Source organism: Pelmatolapia mariae, linkage group LG3_W, assembly GCF_036321145.2.
Source record: "Pelmatolapia mariae isolate MD_Pm_ZW linkage group LG3_W, Pm_UMD_F_2, whole genome shotgun sequence".
Lineage (NCBI taxonomy): Eukaryota > Metazoa > Chordata > Actinopteri > Cichliformes > Cichlidae > Pelmatolapia > Pelmatolapia mariae.
The window spans coordinates 62,489,946-62,502,990 of NC_086229.1; the positions used below are offsets into that span (position 1 = coordinate 62,489,946).

At 38.7% G+C, this 13,045-nt stretch overlaps 2 protein-coding genes across 2 annotated transcripts in view; both read right to left on the reverse strand.

The window, feature by feature from the left end:
- The window catches only part of LOC134624718 (CD226 antigen-like), a 309,325-nt gene that overhangs the window by 8,224 nt on the left and 288,056 nt on the right, over positions 1 to 13,045 (reverse strand). The gene's annotated exons all lie outside the window — the stretch shown is intronic.
- LOC134623847 (desmocollin 2-like protein) lies at positions 3,730 to 6,266 on the reverse strand. Its single transcript, XM_063468857.1, has 7 exons — positions 6,176 to 6,266; positions 5,278 to 5,384; positions 4,879 to 5,020; positions 4,635 to 4,789; positions 4,388 to 4,522; positions 4,044 to 4,229; positions 3,730 to 3,906 (listed from the first exon to the last, which is right to left on the reverse strand). The coding sequence occupies exons 1-7, from the start codon at positions 6,264 to 6,266 to the stop codon at positions 3,730 to 3,732; spliced, it is 993 nt and encodes a 330-aa protein (XP_063324927.1).

A 13,045-nucleotide genomic window follows, 5' to 3' on the forward strand; every position in this document is an offset into this window, starting at 1 on the left:
GCTGCTGAGGACATGACTGATGGTCATATATTACACATCGAGCAAACAGATCACCAACAAGACAGAGAAATAATATATTTTACAAAAACTTGTTACTCACTAAATTTACATTTATTTAACTGCAGAAAAAGAAACTTCTATTTTATTTTTGACTTTTTATGCAAAAGTCTGCCACAAGACATTTGGATGTATCAAAAACTAATAAATAATATGTTTGTCCAAATCATGAACAAACAGTATCCAATAGTTTTTTATGTTTTTAAACCTATTTTTCACAAATATTTTTCTTGTAAAACAAAGGGGAGGCTAGCAAAAAAAGAAGTAAATGTGTGGGGTTTTTTTAGAAGAACTGGAAACTGAGACATGGGTTACACATTATCCTTACCATGCTGTCGTCTGGGGCCTCCGTGTTAGATTTGAGTGGGATCCTTCCAGTGTCTCCAGAGTCATTAAGCTGCAATTTCTCTCTCTTTTTTAGACAGAAAAATACAAGGACCAGGACTGCAACAAAGAAGGCATATTCAAAATCAGAACTCACAGAGTGCTTTTATGTGTGGTATACCCACACTATACATACACTATTGTATGCAGCATTGTTCACTTCCTAATATGCAATGAGCAAACTACAAGAGAACCCCCATCTAACCCTTATAACTTAATCACAGTGGGAGACTCACAGAGCAGTAGGAGGAGGACCACGGGACACAGTATAGTCATAATTCCCAGTAGTCCGAAGGACACAGACCTGCAGGAAAAGGTGAATCAGTCATTTTCCAAGTGTCCCGGAAGCAACCACACCCCATCTTACCCTGTATCCATATGTAACAAGTGTCACCTGGCAGTTTGTTGCTCTCTGCCAGATGATTGGCTGAAGAGCTGTGAAAAGGTAGTGGGTATGTGTGGTGAAGTCAGCGCTCTTCTGTGGTACAAACAGAGGCGATTAATTCACTCGGTGGGAGTAGGTATACTGTCGGTAAGAGACTTTTGCCATTTTGTTTGGATCATTTGTTATTGTAGGTGCCCATTTTTAATGTGTGTCGTTGGACTTTTTTAGTGTGACCACGAATTTTAATAGAAAATTGATCAAGCCCTAGATCGACTGCGTGCAGGGAAACTGATCAATATTGTAGGCATATTGAGTGTTTTTTTAACTTTGTGATTTTGATTGGTTTCATAAAATTAATATTTTATTGGGCAATATTTTAATCGATAATGTTCTTTGTGTTTTTCAGCTGTGCTGTCTCTGCTGTCCTTATTTCGTTCTTTTGATTGATTTGTAATTTTGTTTTGGTTATTCCGTCCAGCAGTAAAGATGGTTATTGATTGGGAGTGAGTCGTGTAAGGGCGGACTAACCTCCTTCTTTGATTTTTGTTTATTTGTTTGTGCCACTTCCCCTTATATCCCAGATTACAGGTCATGCATAGTGTTGCTTCCCAGCTGTGCTGAGACCCAAATTGTTTGCAGTGCGTGCCACAGATAAATCGATTGCAGTGTCGCTAAACGGGGTGTAACGGTTTGCAGTGTTGTGTTATTTTTCGTACCATTTGTGTGGTAAGTCTCATGTGCAGCTGAGATATCAGCAGGATGTTGTAAGTCCTGTCTGGAAATAACTGGGAATTTGTTGTCTAATTAATGTAATAAATAAATTATCAATTTATTTCTTTGCCCCGTTTACCCATCCCTTGTCCTCGGTTGCACATAGATGGACTAGCCATCGGGCATAGGTCGATGTTGGTTTTTTTGTTTTCATGGGCCGATGGTTTATTTTTATTTATTGTATTTTCTTTTTTTTTTTTTGATATTGGTATAATCAAGGAAAAGTGGTGAATTCGCCAGATGCTGGCCGATGTGTAAAAATAACTCAGTTGTTTGGTGATGGCTATGGCGGAGCTTCCACAGAGCCCAGCAGGTGGACGAGGGAAGGGGAGGCAGGAGGAGGAGAGACCCGAGGCGGCCGCTGGTCTGAGTGTCAGGTGAACTGAACTTCAGGTAAGAAGTTGTGACCTGCAGTCTATCTGGGTCAGATATAAACCAAGTTTAGGTGGAGTTTATTTTCGTTGTGCTGACTTTTTACAGTTGGTTACAATAACTCGTACGGCGTACTAGCTAGCATGACGGAGTTTCTATACAGCTGGGCTGATATGATGTTACTGATAGTGAACTTTATTTTATTTTTAAGGTTAGTTATTAGAGTTGCCAACTGACCCGTAAAAAACGGAATTGTCCCGCATTCAAAATATTATGCGTTTCGTATTGAGCTGAAAAGGAACACAGTTTGTCCCGTACTTCAGCTAGGATGAAAAAAAGACACAAAGCTGGAGTTATTATGCGTCTTTACGCTGCACAGCTGTTTCTTCTTCTCTCCCCCTCCCTCTCCTGTTGCTACTTCAATCATGAAATTGATCTGATTGGCTTTTCTCTCTTGTTTGTTTATCTCCCACCTAGCACTAGATAGAGGAAACCGGTGGATGTCGCTAAACAACAGCAGCACTTTTAAGCTCGATCAGCTCTTGTTAGAATTTATTTAATATTAATTTCTAGTATCAGCTGATGTTTGCTGATGTTTGTAGCTGACAGCTGGTAACTGTGCAGGGGCGGATCTAGCAAAGTTTTGCCAGGGGGCCAGGTGGGGCATTAACATGGAAAGGGGGGCACAAAGAAATACCTTTCTTTCTTATTCTCATTTAAAATGTCTAGCTTCTATAGAGATTGAAAATGTGACGTAATTTCGGGGGGAAAACCGCAAAGAAATGTAGGTACGAGTGGCAAGCAGTACTAGTGCACCCAGGCTTTCACATGAAAACAGTCACACAGCAATAAAAAGAAAAACAATGGAGCTGTTGTATTATTAACTGCAAAAGCCGGTCGCATGACAGCCACGGGAAGCCGACAGGTAAAAAGAATGTTTTTTATCGGATTATGTCGTGGAAGAGAAATTGTTCAAGCCATGTTTCCCGAAGTAATAAAGATCCGGCGGATGGCCTGAATTGCAGCAATTCGAAGACCAAATATAACATCTCAGAACACTCCAGCTCACATGTTAGTCTGCTCCAAGAATTTCCACAAAAATAAGTCTTCTGTTTTAGTTATTACATAATTTATCATAACATAATTGTTGATGTAGGTTACAAATAAGTCTTATACTGATTTGAATTGAATTCATTGTGCTATTCTGCTTTGTTCACGGTGGCTTTGAGGGCTAATGTTTGTGTTTTGTAGGAAAACCAGCCTACAAAATGCTGGAATACGATCCAGACTGGGCACCTTCTATCAACCTGGGTCATACCGAGTTTAAAGTTTAAAGCTGCTACCACAGCAAGATTTGATCGATTAAGAGAGAGATATAACAAAACAGCCACGAAAAGTCCTGCATATATGTGCCCAAGTGTTGTATTGAAGCAATCAAGTGTGATGAATAACTGTTTTCCAGTATGTTGTTTTGATATGGGTTTTTTTTTTGGCATTGCTGATTTGTTTTTTACCGCAGAATTATTGATTGCCGGTGCTGGAAATGCTAGCGCACCCACATTGCAATGCGCGAAAATCACGTGGTCTGTTAATCTCTATTAAATAATTATCTGAATCTGACAACCAAAGTTTTTATCTGATGTAAAATGTATAGAAATCCTGCATTTATACCAACGAGACAGTTTGCATCACTGTCACAACAGCGTTTATTTTTATTCACAGGCTTTATGGCTTTTCCTATAATACCTGGTTGGAGGGTCTCAAGTCAAAATGCCCGGGCTGATCTTTTGTCCCAGTCCAGCCCTGACTGCATCCACTTTTTCGACAATGACATTCACAGGGATGGACTGCCACGTGGCACTGCTGCCATTCAGTGATTCTACATTTTGTGCAGTGATCTGAAGCTGGACATCGTTGGTCTTCTCATAATGTAATGGCTGGAAAGACATTTTAAAGTTTATGAATATAAATCAGTTTTATATAGGCTGATTTAGCATTACATGAGATCCATGCAAAATGCTTACACCAATATTACTAAATGATAATAATAAATTTAATAAGAAGCCAGTCTCACCTTTGAGATGTACAAAAGCCCTTCGTTTATCTGGGGGTCAGAAACTATCCTGAAATTTCCATTTTCATTTCCTTTAGTAATGACAAACTCTGACATCCAGTTTGATGTGTTTATCAAATCTTTATCTTGAACAGGACTTCGAAGTAAAAGTTTTTCACTTTCATTTTCTTCCACAGTGACATTATACTACAAGAAAAAAGCATGGGGGTGTTCTTCATTTGTTGTTTATGTTAGTAAAAAAATAATGTTTTAATGAAATAAGTAGAAAAAGGACACCAAAATCAATGAAAATTACTTCAGTTATTCAGCTAAATTACATACTGACGGTTCTTTCAAACACTTACAGATGATGTCATGAAGGTTGGTGGATTGTCATTAATATCACTCAGAGCAATTGTTGCTGTTGATGTGGCAAACAGACCATTTGGTGCACCATTCATATCCTGGATTTTTACAGTCACCACATGGTTTTCTTTTAACTTAAAGAAAAAATGTTACAAAGTATTTTAAGAAAATATGTGTCATCCATTTCAATGCTATTTTCAATTACATAAAGTTCACAGGTATCACTGATGCAGAGGCAGTGCTCACCTCTCTGTCTAGCGTGTTGGTTGTTGTTGTGATGACACCTGTTTCTGGATGAATGGTAAACATGTCTGATCCAGATACGAGTGTATATTTAATCTTCGCATGGTCGGTGCCAATTTGGTCTCTGTCAGTTGCACTCACCACTCCCACCACAGTCCCTGTATTGTAACCCATAATCATTTAGAGCAACTGCACTGAAAGTACAAATACAACAGAATCATCTATTACTGTATTTAGTCTCTCTCACCTGCACTACAGTGCTCAGGAACTGTAAACTGTAAAGGACCTACGAACTCTGGAGCATTATCATTGACATCATATACAGTCACTGTCAGGGGAAAATACCGTCTCTCCACATTAGTATGCTTGTCAAAAACACGCAATTCAATCTATAGAGGGAAAAAACAAACATTTGACTAGTTTGATGCACACAAATATAGAAAGCAGAGGCAGGAACATAACAAGACTGCATATGTGAACTGTGCCAGTTCCAAGTTTGAATGAAAAAATAAATAAACAAACATGCTCAGTAGAGGATCAAATATTGTGTAACTATTTGAATGATTGATAAATCACTCCTTAAGACTGCTGAACATTATTGGAGCTCATTACAAATCTTCTAAATCAGTTTAATCTTCACACTCACATGATATTCTGGGAACTCCTCACGATCCAATGCTTTGAGCAAGAGCAGATCCCCCGTGTCTCTGTCCAGACTGAACACTCCAGTTGGATACGTATCGACTCCTTGTCCTTCAATAAAGGTCACATAATTGCTGTCTGAGGAACCCAGCTACAGCAGAACCCCCCCCCCCCCCCCCCCCCCCCCCAAAAAAAAAAAATCATACATATTAAGGAAAAGAATAAAAGGATTCTGTTATTCATAAAGTGTTTATAATCTTTACAATCTGATGTGTATTGACAATAAACATTTGTATACCACAGTGATCATAAATGATATAAATTTAACATTCAATTCACCCTTGCAATTACTTTTGGATAGCTCCCTTCATAATTCTCCACTACACTGAACGGGGGAATAAGAAAACATCCCCGTCTTCTAGAGCGGTTCAGGGAGCCTTGGCCTCGTCGCTGTGACATTCAAACAAGTTCAGACATGTTAGAAAAAAGAATGCACTGTTCATGCTGAGCTGTATAAACGACTCACAATATGCAGTTGCCTTACATGTCTTTTCAAGATGGTACTGTGGACAAGGTGAACTTCCATCTTTCTTTCCAGTCCACTCTTCTCCCGAGCAGACACAGAAAATATCCGTCCTCTTTCTCCCACTGAGACAGACCTTAAGGCTATGACTGCTCCGTTACTTTTTATTGTGAAACTCGGGTCCTTCACAGTTAACTGCACTGATTTTGCATCACAGCCGACGGTTTCAACTGAAAAGCGAGACAGTGAAAGTTAAAAAGAGCCATAAAACACAAAACATTCGGCTTACAACACTTTTTCAAACAGGAGTAACACAAATAAGCAGAGCGGCACCTTTTGCTACTTGGTATCCAGGTGGAATTAGTTCAGGTACAATTACGTAGAGAGATCAACATGTAGGAGTGCTCTAAAACCAAACTAGAAGCACTTACCAGCATTAGGTAGGTGGTGGAAATCAAAACTTTCCCCATTATTGGAAAAAACAAGACTGACTTTGTCCTGCGTCCAAGTGTTGGGAGTCTCGTTAGTGTAAGTGTGTTAACTGAAGAGCTTTGTCTCTTGTCTACTGTTCACTTCTCTATCAATGTGAAAACGCAGGCGTTTCTCAGACGGCACACCCAAGTGGAATTTTAAACAAGCGAAGTACCTTCGGGCTGTGCTCGCTGGTGTCTGCTGAGAAACCTCCCTGAAAGTTGCAGATATTCACGTTTTTTTCCCCCACCAGCAGGGGCAACATATCTATTTTACTGCAAGACATTAAACTGCTACTAAATGCTGTACTATTTCCCCTTAGCGAGTTTTAGTGGGACTGTAAGAGCTACAAATACACAGAATTAAAGCACGTAGCATTATTTATATAAATCTGTGCATATAGAGTATAAACAATATTCTTATAACACTACAGCATACTGCAGGTAAACGTATTTGAAGAAATACTGGTCTGTCTGCTTTTTTTTGTCAAGACTTGTCTGCAGTAATGAATTAGTCATTGCTCATCAGGACTAATACAGTTTCCTATAACACAACAGAACTACCAGGATTCACAGTTGTGGCCAACCAGCAAACCAACAGTAGTATCAACACCAAGATTTCGCTTAAACACCACCAAAAACTAACCTTAGACCGAACCAGTTTTCACAAACAATTATTCTTGTTGCCATCTGGAAAAAGTAAAAGAAAGTCAATAATGATAACACTATCTATGCACTTCCTAGGAAAATGTTTTAAATAAGTCAGTGTTTTATAGCTTTTCTCATTACCAATAAAACCAGCATTAAAAAAAACCCCAAACTAATCTGTATCTCAGGTGGGACATAAGCTGTGTTTGTTACTTGTGATACCACATATAACAACCCATTATGTAGGTTGCTGTTAAAAATATGCATATATGGCACAAAACATCAGACTTGACATTACAAAGTGATCATAACTGGATATAAATATTGATAATATAATATACACAGGTGGCTGAAGCCAAATACATTTATTATTTTTTGGAATTTTTGTCTGGGGCCGGGACTGTGACCAGGCGTTTTGAGTTTTTTTTTTTTTGTTTTTTTTATTTCCTTATGTTAGACTGTGATTATATTAAGTTCTTGTCTTATAATTCAGTTAGGGAGTAACTGAGGTACATTCTAGATTTTGTTTCATCTATGTCTCCTGATTAATGAGTCTTTTCCTCTCCTCTATGTAGTCTGTCTTGTCTTCAGTGTTTTTACTTTCAGTTATCTCAGTGCGTTATTCTCTCCCTGTGTTACATTTTCTAAGCTTGTGTTGTCAAGTCTCCATTATGTTTCCTGTTGTATTTTGAAAGTGGTTTTTTTTTCATGTTCAGTGGGTTTAGTTTTGCTTCCCCTGTGGCGTCATGTTCATTTGTGTCAGCTGTGTTTCCCCGGGTGTTTCCACTTTCCTCATTACCCTCCTGTATATTTAAGTCCTCTGTCTTCCTCTCCTCCTTGTCTTGTCACCATGTCAAGTCAGGTCAGGTCACTGAGTGTTTGCTTTCAGCAGTTCAGGTTCATGCTCATGTCATGTCAACACGTTCTCACTCCCAACTCGTCAAATGTGTGACGCATGGTCAGGCTCCCCCTGCTTCACTTATCGACGCGCAGGGTACCCCCCTCGCGTCGAGAATTGACGTGCAGGGTCCTCCTATTGAATACTATGCTGCTCCCTAATCGTTGTTTATCGACGAAAAGAGATTTCCGCGCAAGAGCCTGTTGTTCGTATATTTATATATTTCCGTAATCACATTGTAGTGACGTATACTGAACACAATACATTAAATAATATAAGCAACTACCTGAGAAACAGCAGATACAGCAGATAAATTAATTATAGGCTATTACTTTTGCATTTATGGAGGGAGAGGTGTATGCTGGGTAATGGCACAGCTAGCGACCGGGTGACTTTATTCACCCGCTTCGGCTGTTATCAGTCCATACAATGGGCGTTATTAGCAGAAATCAGTCCCATAGATGTGGGCCATGTCCACCTGCTAGATTGTTCAGAAGGTTGTTATCATCCATCCAGATGGAGGATCACTGACAGGAGCGTGGGAAGACTCCAGAATCCACTCTGGCTGGAATCCGGTGGATACAGCAGTGTGTACAGGTAAGACCATTTAACCGGACAGCATTTATAGAATGACTATTAAAAGTCAGCGAGTGTCAATAATGTTAATGTGGTTATGTTAGTAATACACCGAGTGCTAATATAACAGCTTTAAGATGCATTTGTAGATATTATTACGTGTTTTACCGTCTTTATGGTGCTAGCTTAAAGTTACGGTGTAAACGTTAGCTTATATTGTAGTAAAGCTGTTACTGTTTAAACGATGTTAGCACAGAAATATTAGCTTCTGTCATGACTGATGAAGTTACTAGTTAATAAAGTTTCCAGTAAAGTGATTAATCGCAGCCACAGATTGACAGTAAATATCCCGATTAGCTTCAATGCATCTGTAATAAATATGTGCAAGTTTCAGTGCTTCGTTTAAACTGTATGATACTTATACTGACCCAGGGTCAGTGTAAAATACAACCCTAGCTGTGTGAACAAAGCCTGGCTCCTTTAATCCTGCATGACAAACCTCAGGATGCAGGTTCTTATTACTCTTTCCTGCTGGCACACCTGTCACACCTGAGAGTCAGCTAGAAACTTACAGTGACGTGGACATCATGCAAAGACTGACGACTCTGTAATACTGTAAATGATCAGTGACTCAGGTTAACACTAAACTTTAAGCAGTACCTCTGTGTCTCTGTGTGTGCTGAACATTTAGGATCGAGTCAGGCTGCATTGACTGTGGGACTTTTCTGTGTTAAAAGCAGGTTGAAGACGGCTCAGAAACATTTGAAGAGTAAAATTTACATTTATTTATTAATTAATTAATTTATGACTGCTGGTGATTTGTAAAGCCTCTACTCAGCTATATTTTTGTTACTAATTTATGTTTGTTGTTGTTTAACAAAGATTTCAGAAGAGCAAAGATGAGGACTCCTACTTCATCCTTAATAGTTTAACCTGATTGGAAATCAAAAACATCCTGATTCTTCTTCCACAGAAGTTTCATTTGTCAGTGTGGATCTGCTGAGTCACCTGAAGAACTCATTTCATTCTCCACGATGTTGATTTACAGAAATGTTTCACAGGAACTGATTCCTCCCAAAGGGTGAACTAGTGTGTTTCCATAGATTATCTCTGTATGAATGTACTTCTTAAATGAAGGCAAGTGTTTGTCCTGTTTTGTTCCTCAGGTACAGTACGTGATATTAAGGGCAGGTGGTCATCACCGGGGGAAGAAAAGAAGCAGACGTACTTTTAAGAGGGAGCTGCAGTGAGGACACAGCCTGGTCACTGAGGTCAGAGGTCAGAATCTGAAACAGCTCAGGTTTATATTCTAGGGGTTATAAAAAATTTCGAATGTATTTATAGAGAAACCTTTAAATAATATTTCAATTAATAGTCATAATTATGATTATTATTAGAAATATCAAACATCTAAGTGGATTTTCTGTTACACGTATTGTCTTAGCCCTGCGATAACTGGCAGCCTGTCTTTGTCCTGTATCAGCTGGGATAGGCTTCATCCTCCCGCGACCTTGAATTGGGTACATGAATTATATTGAATTGTATTCCAATTATGTAATCTGATCTTTTACAAACTCAAGGTATCCAATCAAAATGTAAGTAATAATGATAAAAATGAGAAAGCAGAAATAAGTGTGACATGAATGTAAATGTGTGAGCTAACATAGAGGACAGCTACATGTAGTCTGAAAAACCTTTGTTGTCAAGTTTGCAGGTCTATCACGAGACATTCTTACATAGAAGAGACTGTTAAAGTCTCTAACTCAGTGAAGCATTATTGGTCCCGTCTGTTTGGATAAATATAGTAAACTGATGTATGTCCATTTATTGACATATTTTCTTAAGTGCTTATCCAGTTCAGGATCACAGTGGAGCTGCAGCTGGATATGTTCAGTAAAGAAACCTTACAAAAGTTAACAATAAACCTGCATCTCTGTACGTTGTTGTCCACAGGATGAGAAAATCAAACTGGAAGACTGTGGAACATGTTAATACATGTTTGTGTTTATGCCTGTGTCTTTCACAGGAGGCACTGAAAGGTTTCCCTAATAGTTCCTGGTGAATCAAAGCAGAACCATAAAGGTTGCTGGACTGCATGATGGCCTTACCCCTGAGCAGTCATCCTGTTAAAGGAGGAACCAGTTAGAAGCTGTTTTCAAAGTAGCTGAGCAGATTTCATCTCAAGTAAGCGATTAACTGTTTGTTCATTTGTTCTGCCACTTAAAGGACATTTAAGGACGTCTTTTGAGTGTCTAGTTGAATTAATTCTACTGGCTCTGATGGTCATTTGTGATTATGGACATATTTTTCATGTACATCAACCATTTAGTAAATTCTATCTTACAGTCTGAGAAATGACAGTGTTGATATTCAACACAAAGAGAAAAGCTCACTTGTTTAAATTTATTTACAATCATAGTTTTTATAAATTCTGACTGTAAACAGCTTTTACAGCTTTGATATTGTTTGACACTCGATATCAGGTGATGGTATCTAATATAAAGGTTTCTCTGTCTCAACGAGCCATTTACACTGACCAGTTCAGTTTAACTGTAACACATTCATTATTTAGATCCAGCATTTCTAAGAGAAATAACTGAATGTAAAAATGGCAGCCCTCAGGCCAGGTTTAATTGATAGAGATATATGCATGCATTATGAAATTTATGTATCCCAGATCATTTTTATTCATCTAGTCATGGCAGACCTACCCCTTCCTCCCAAGTTAACTGCAACCCAAAAGAACTAGTGGGGGTCATTACACACTCACAACCAGTAGGGGTAAAAAGAGCCATCAAAAACCTGTCAGCCTGCACAGCTACAGATGTGCTAAAAGCTATAAGACTTAGAAGCTCTGCTTATGGAGAAACCTTCTAAGCCTAACAGAGGACAGGTACTCCTGCCCAATTAACATGATATAACCCCACATACAGCCCAGCCATAAAGTGAACCAAGTCATTTGTTTACAGACAGCATGGGACCAAATGCATGTAACCAGCCTGCACCAACCTGACATTTCTTCCTCCTGAATTAAATGAATGAATGCATGAAAGTTAAATGACTATCAACCTAAAGCCACTAGTTCCCACACTGGAGTTCTCTGACACTATGTTAACTGTATTTAGCTTGTATCAACAGTTGTAACAGGCTAAGCTACGTGAGACACTGCATTGAACAATTGTTTCTATCTTAATGGTTTCAGCTCATATGTTCTGCTTTTTCCTTTCAGTAGATCAAAGCAGCTCGTGCACTTTCTGCTTCCATTTTGATGGCAAGAAGAAGAAGAAGAAGAATGCTTCAGCGAAGTGGCGTTCATGGTCTCAGTGGACAGTCATGGTCACATACTGCATGTGGTTTTAAAAGCAACATATCTGTTCACCACAACAATGGAGATGTGTAATATCAGTGCAGCTACGGTTTGTTCTTGAACATCAGTTCTGTTTTCTACTTTGACCACTTAGACCAAAACAGTGTTGTTTTCAGATTCTTTCTTTTAAATCTGTAAAGCACCTGTTCATTTTTTATTACAATTAGTTTCACATAAATAGTAGTGTTTCCTTTATGGTCTTTTAATGCTTACACTAGACTGTACACGTCTACATTAGAGACATTTCTGTTAGTTATTTATGAGACTGGGCTGCTTGACTACAATTTGGAAGTGGATGCAAAATCGTGCTATTGTTTGTTTTTTTTAATATGATTCAATTCAATTCAATAAAACTTTATTGATCCTGAAGGTTGACCCTGAGGGAAATTTGGGTTAAGGCCAACACAGGACGTGTCTGACTAAGCAAAGATTAATCTGATCCCATTTCTACCTGTCTCTACTGTTTCAACTGTAATTGTCAGGATATATATTTATTCCAGCTCTCATAGGGCAAAGGAATGACTCAGACTTGTCAAATGTTCTTTTATTTGATAAACAATTTGAAGTTCACAATTTTCTTACAAATAAAACTATAATGACAAACATGAACAGCTGTGGTTATTTCTGAGACATGATTTTTTTTTAATGTGTTCACATTTAGACAGTGTACATCTGTATGCTGAAACTGTAATGGTGAACCTGAGGTGATGGTCAACACAAGACAAATATATATAAATATAAAACAATACTGAAGTAATGTCTTTACCCTGTGCAGCGTGTGGACGCTGTGCACACAATCACCTTAATCACTGTAGTAAACGTGCACCGCTAGCTCACGTGACTGACTGTCTCCATGGTTACATCGTATATTATTAGCTATGTAAACAGCTTCCAAAGATACCGCCATAGCTCTCTGCAGCTGTAACACTTTCATGCTTTACAAATCATTTCACGTTTTTGATACTTATGAAGACAGAATATGTTTTTAAAGTCATGCTAGGCTGTTGTTATGGTGGTTGCTGTGGACTAGGGTGGACCGCGCGTCCGATTCCTGTTGTTAGCTGTCCGCCGTAGGAAGGCTGCGTTCCGTTTAGAAGTAGCGCCAGTCTGCCGTAACTCGAACTCAAACCCGCTTTGTTCAATTAAAGGCCTTTTATAGCCGTTCATGACACACACAAACACATAAAGCACTTTGCCTCACCATGAGAATGCAACTTTACTAAAACCTTTAAAGTATCTGATATAAGATAGAAAATGAAGCAACCAGAGATTTAATGATGAAGACTCTGG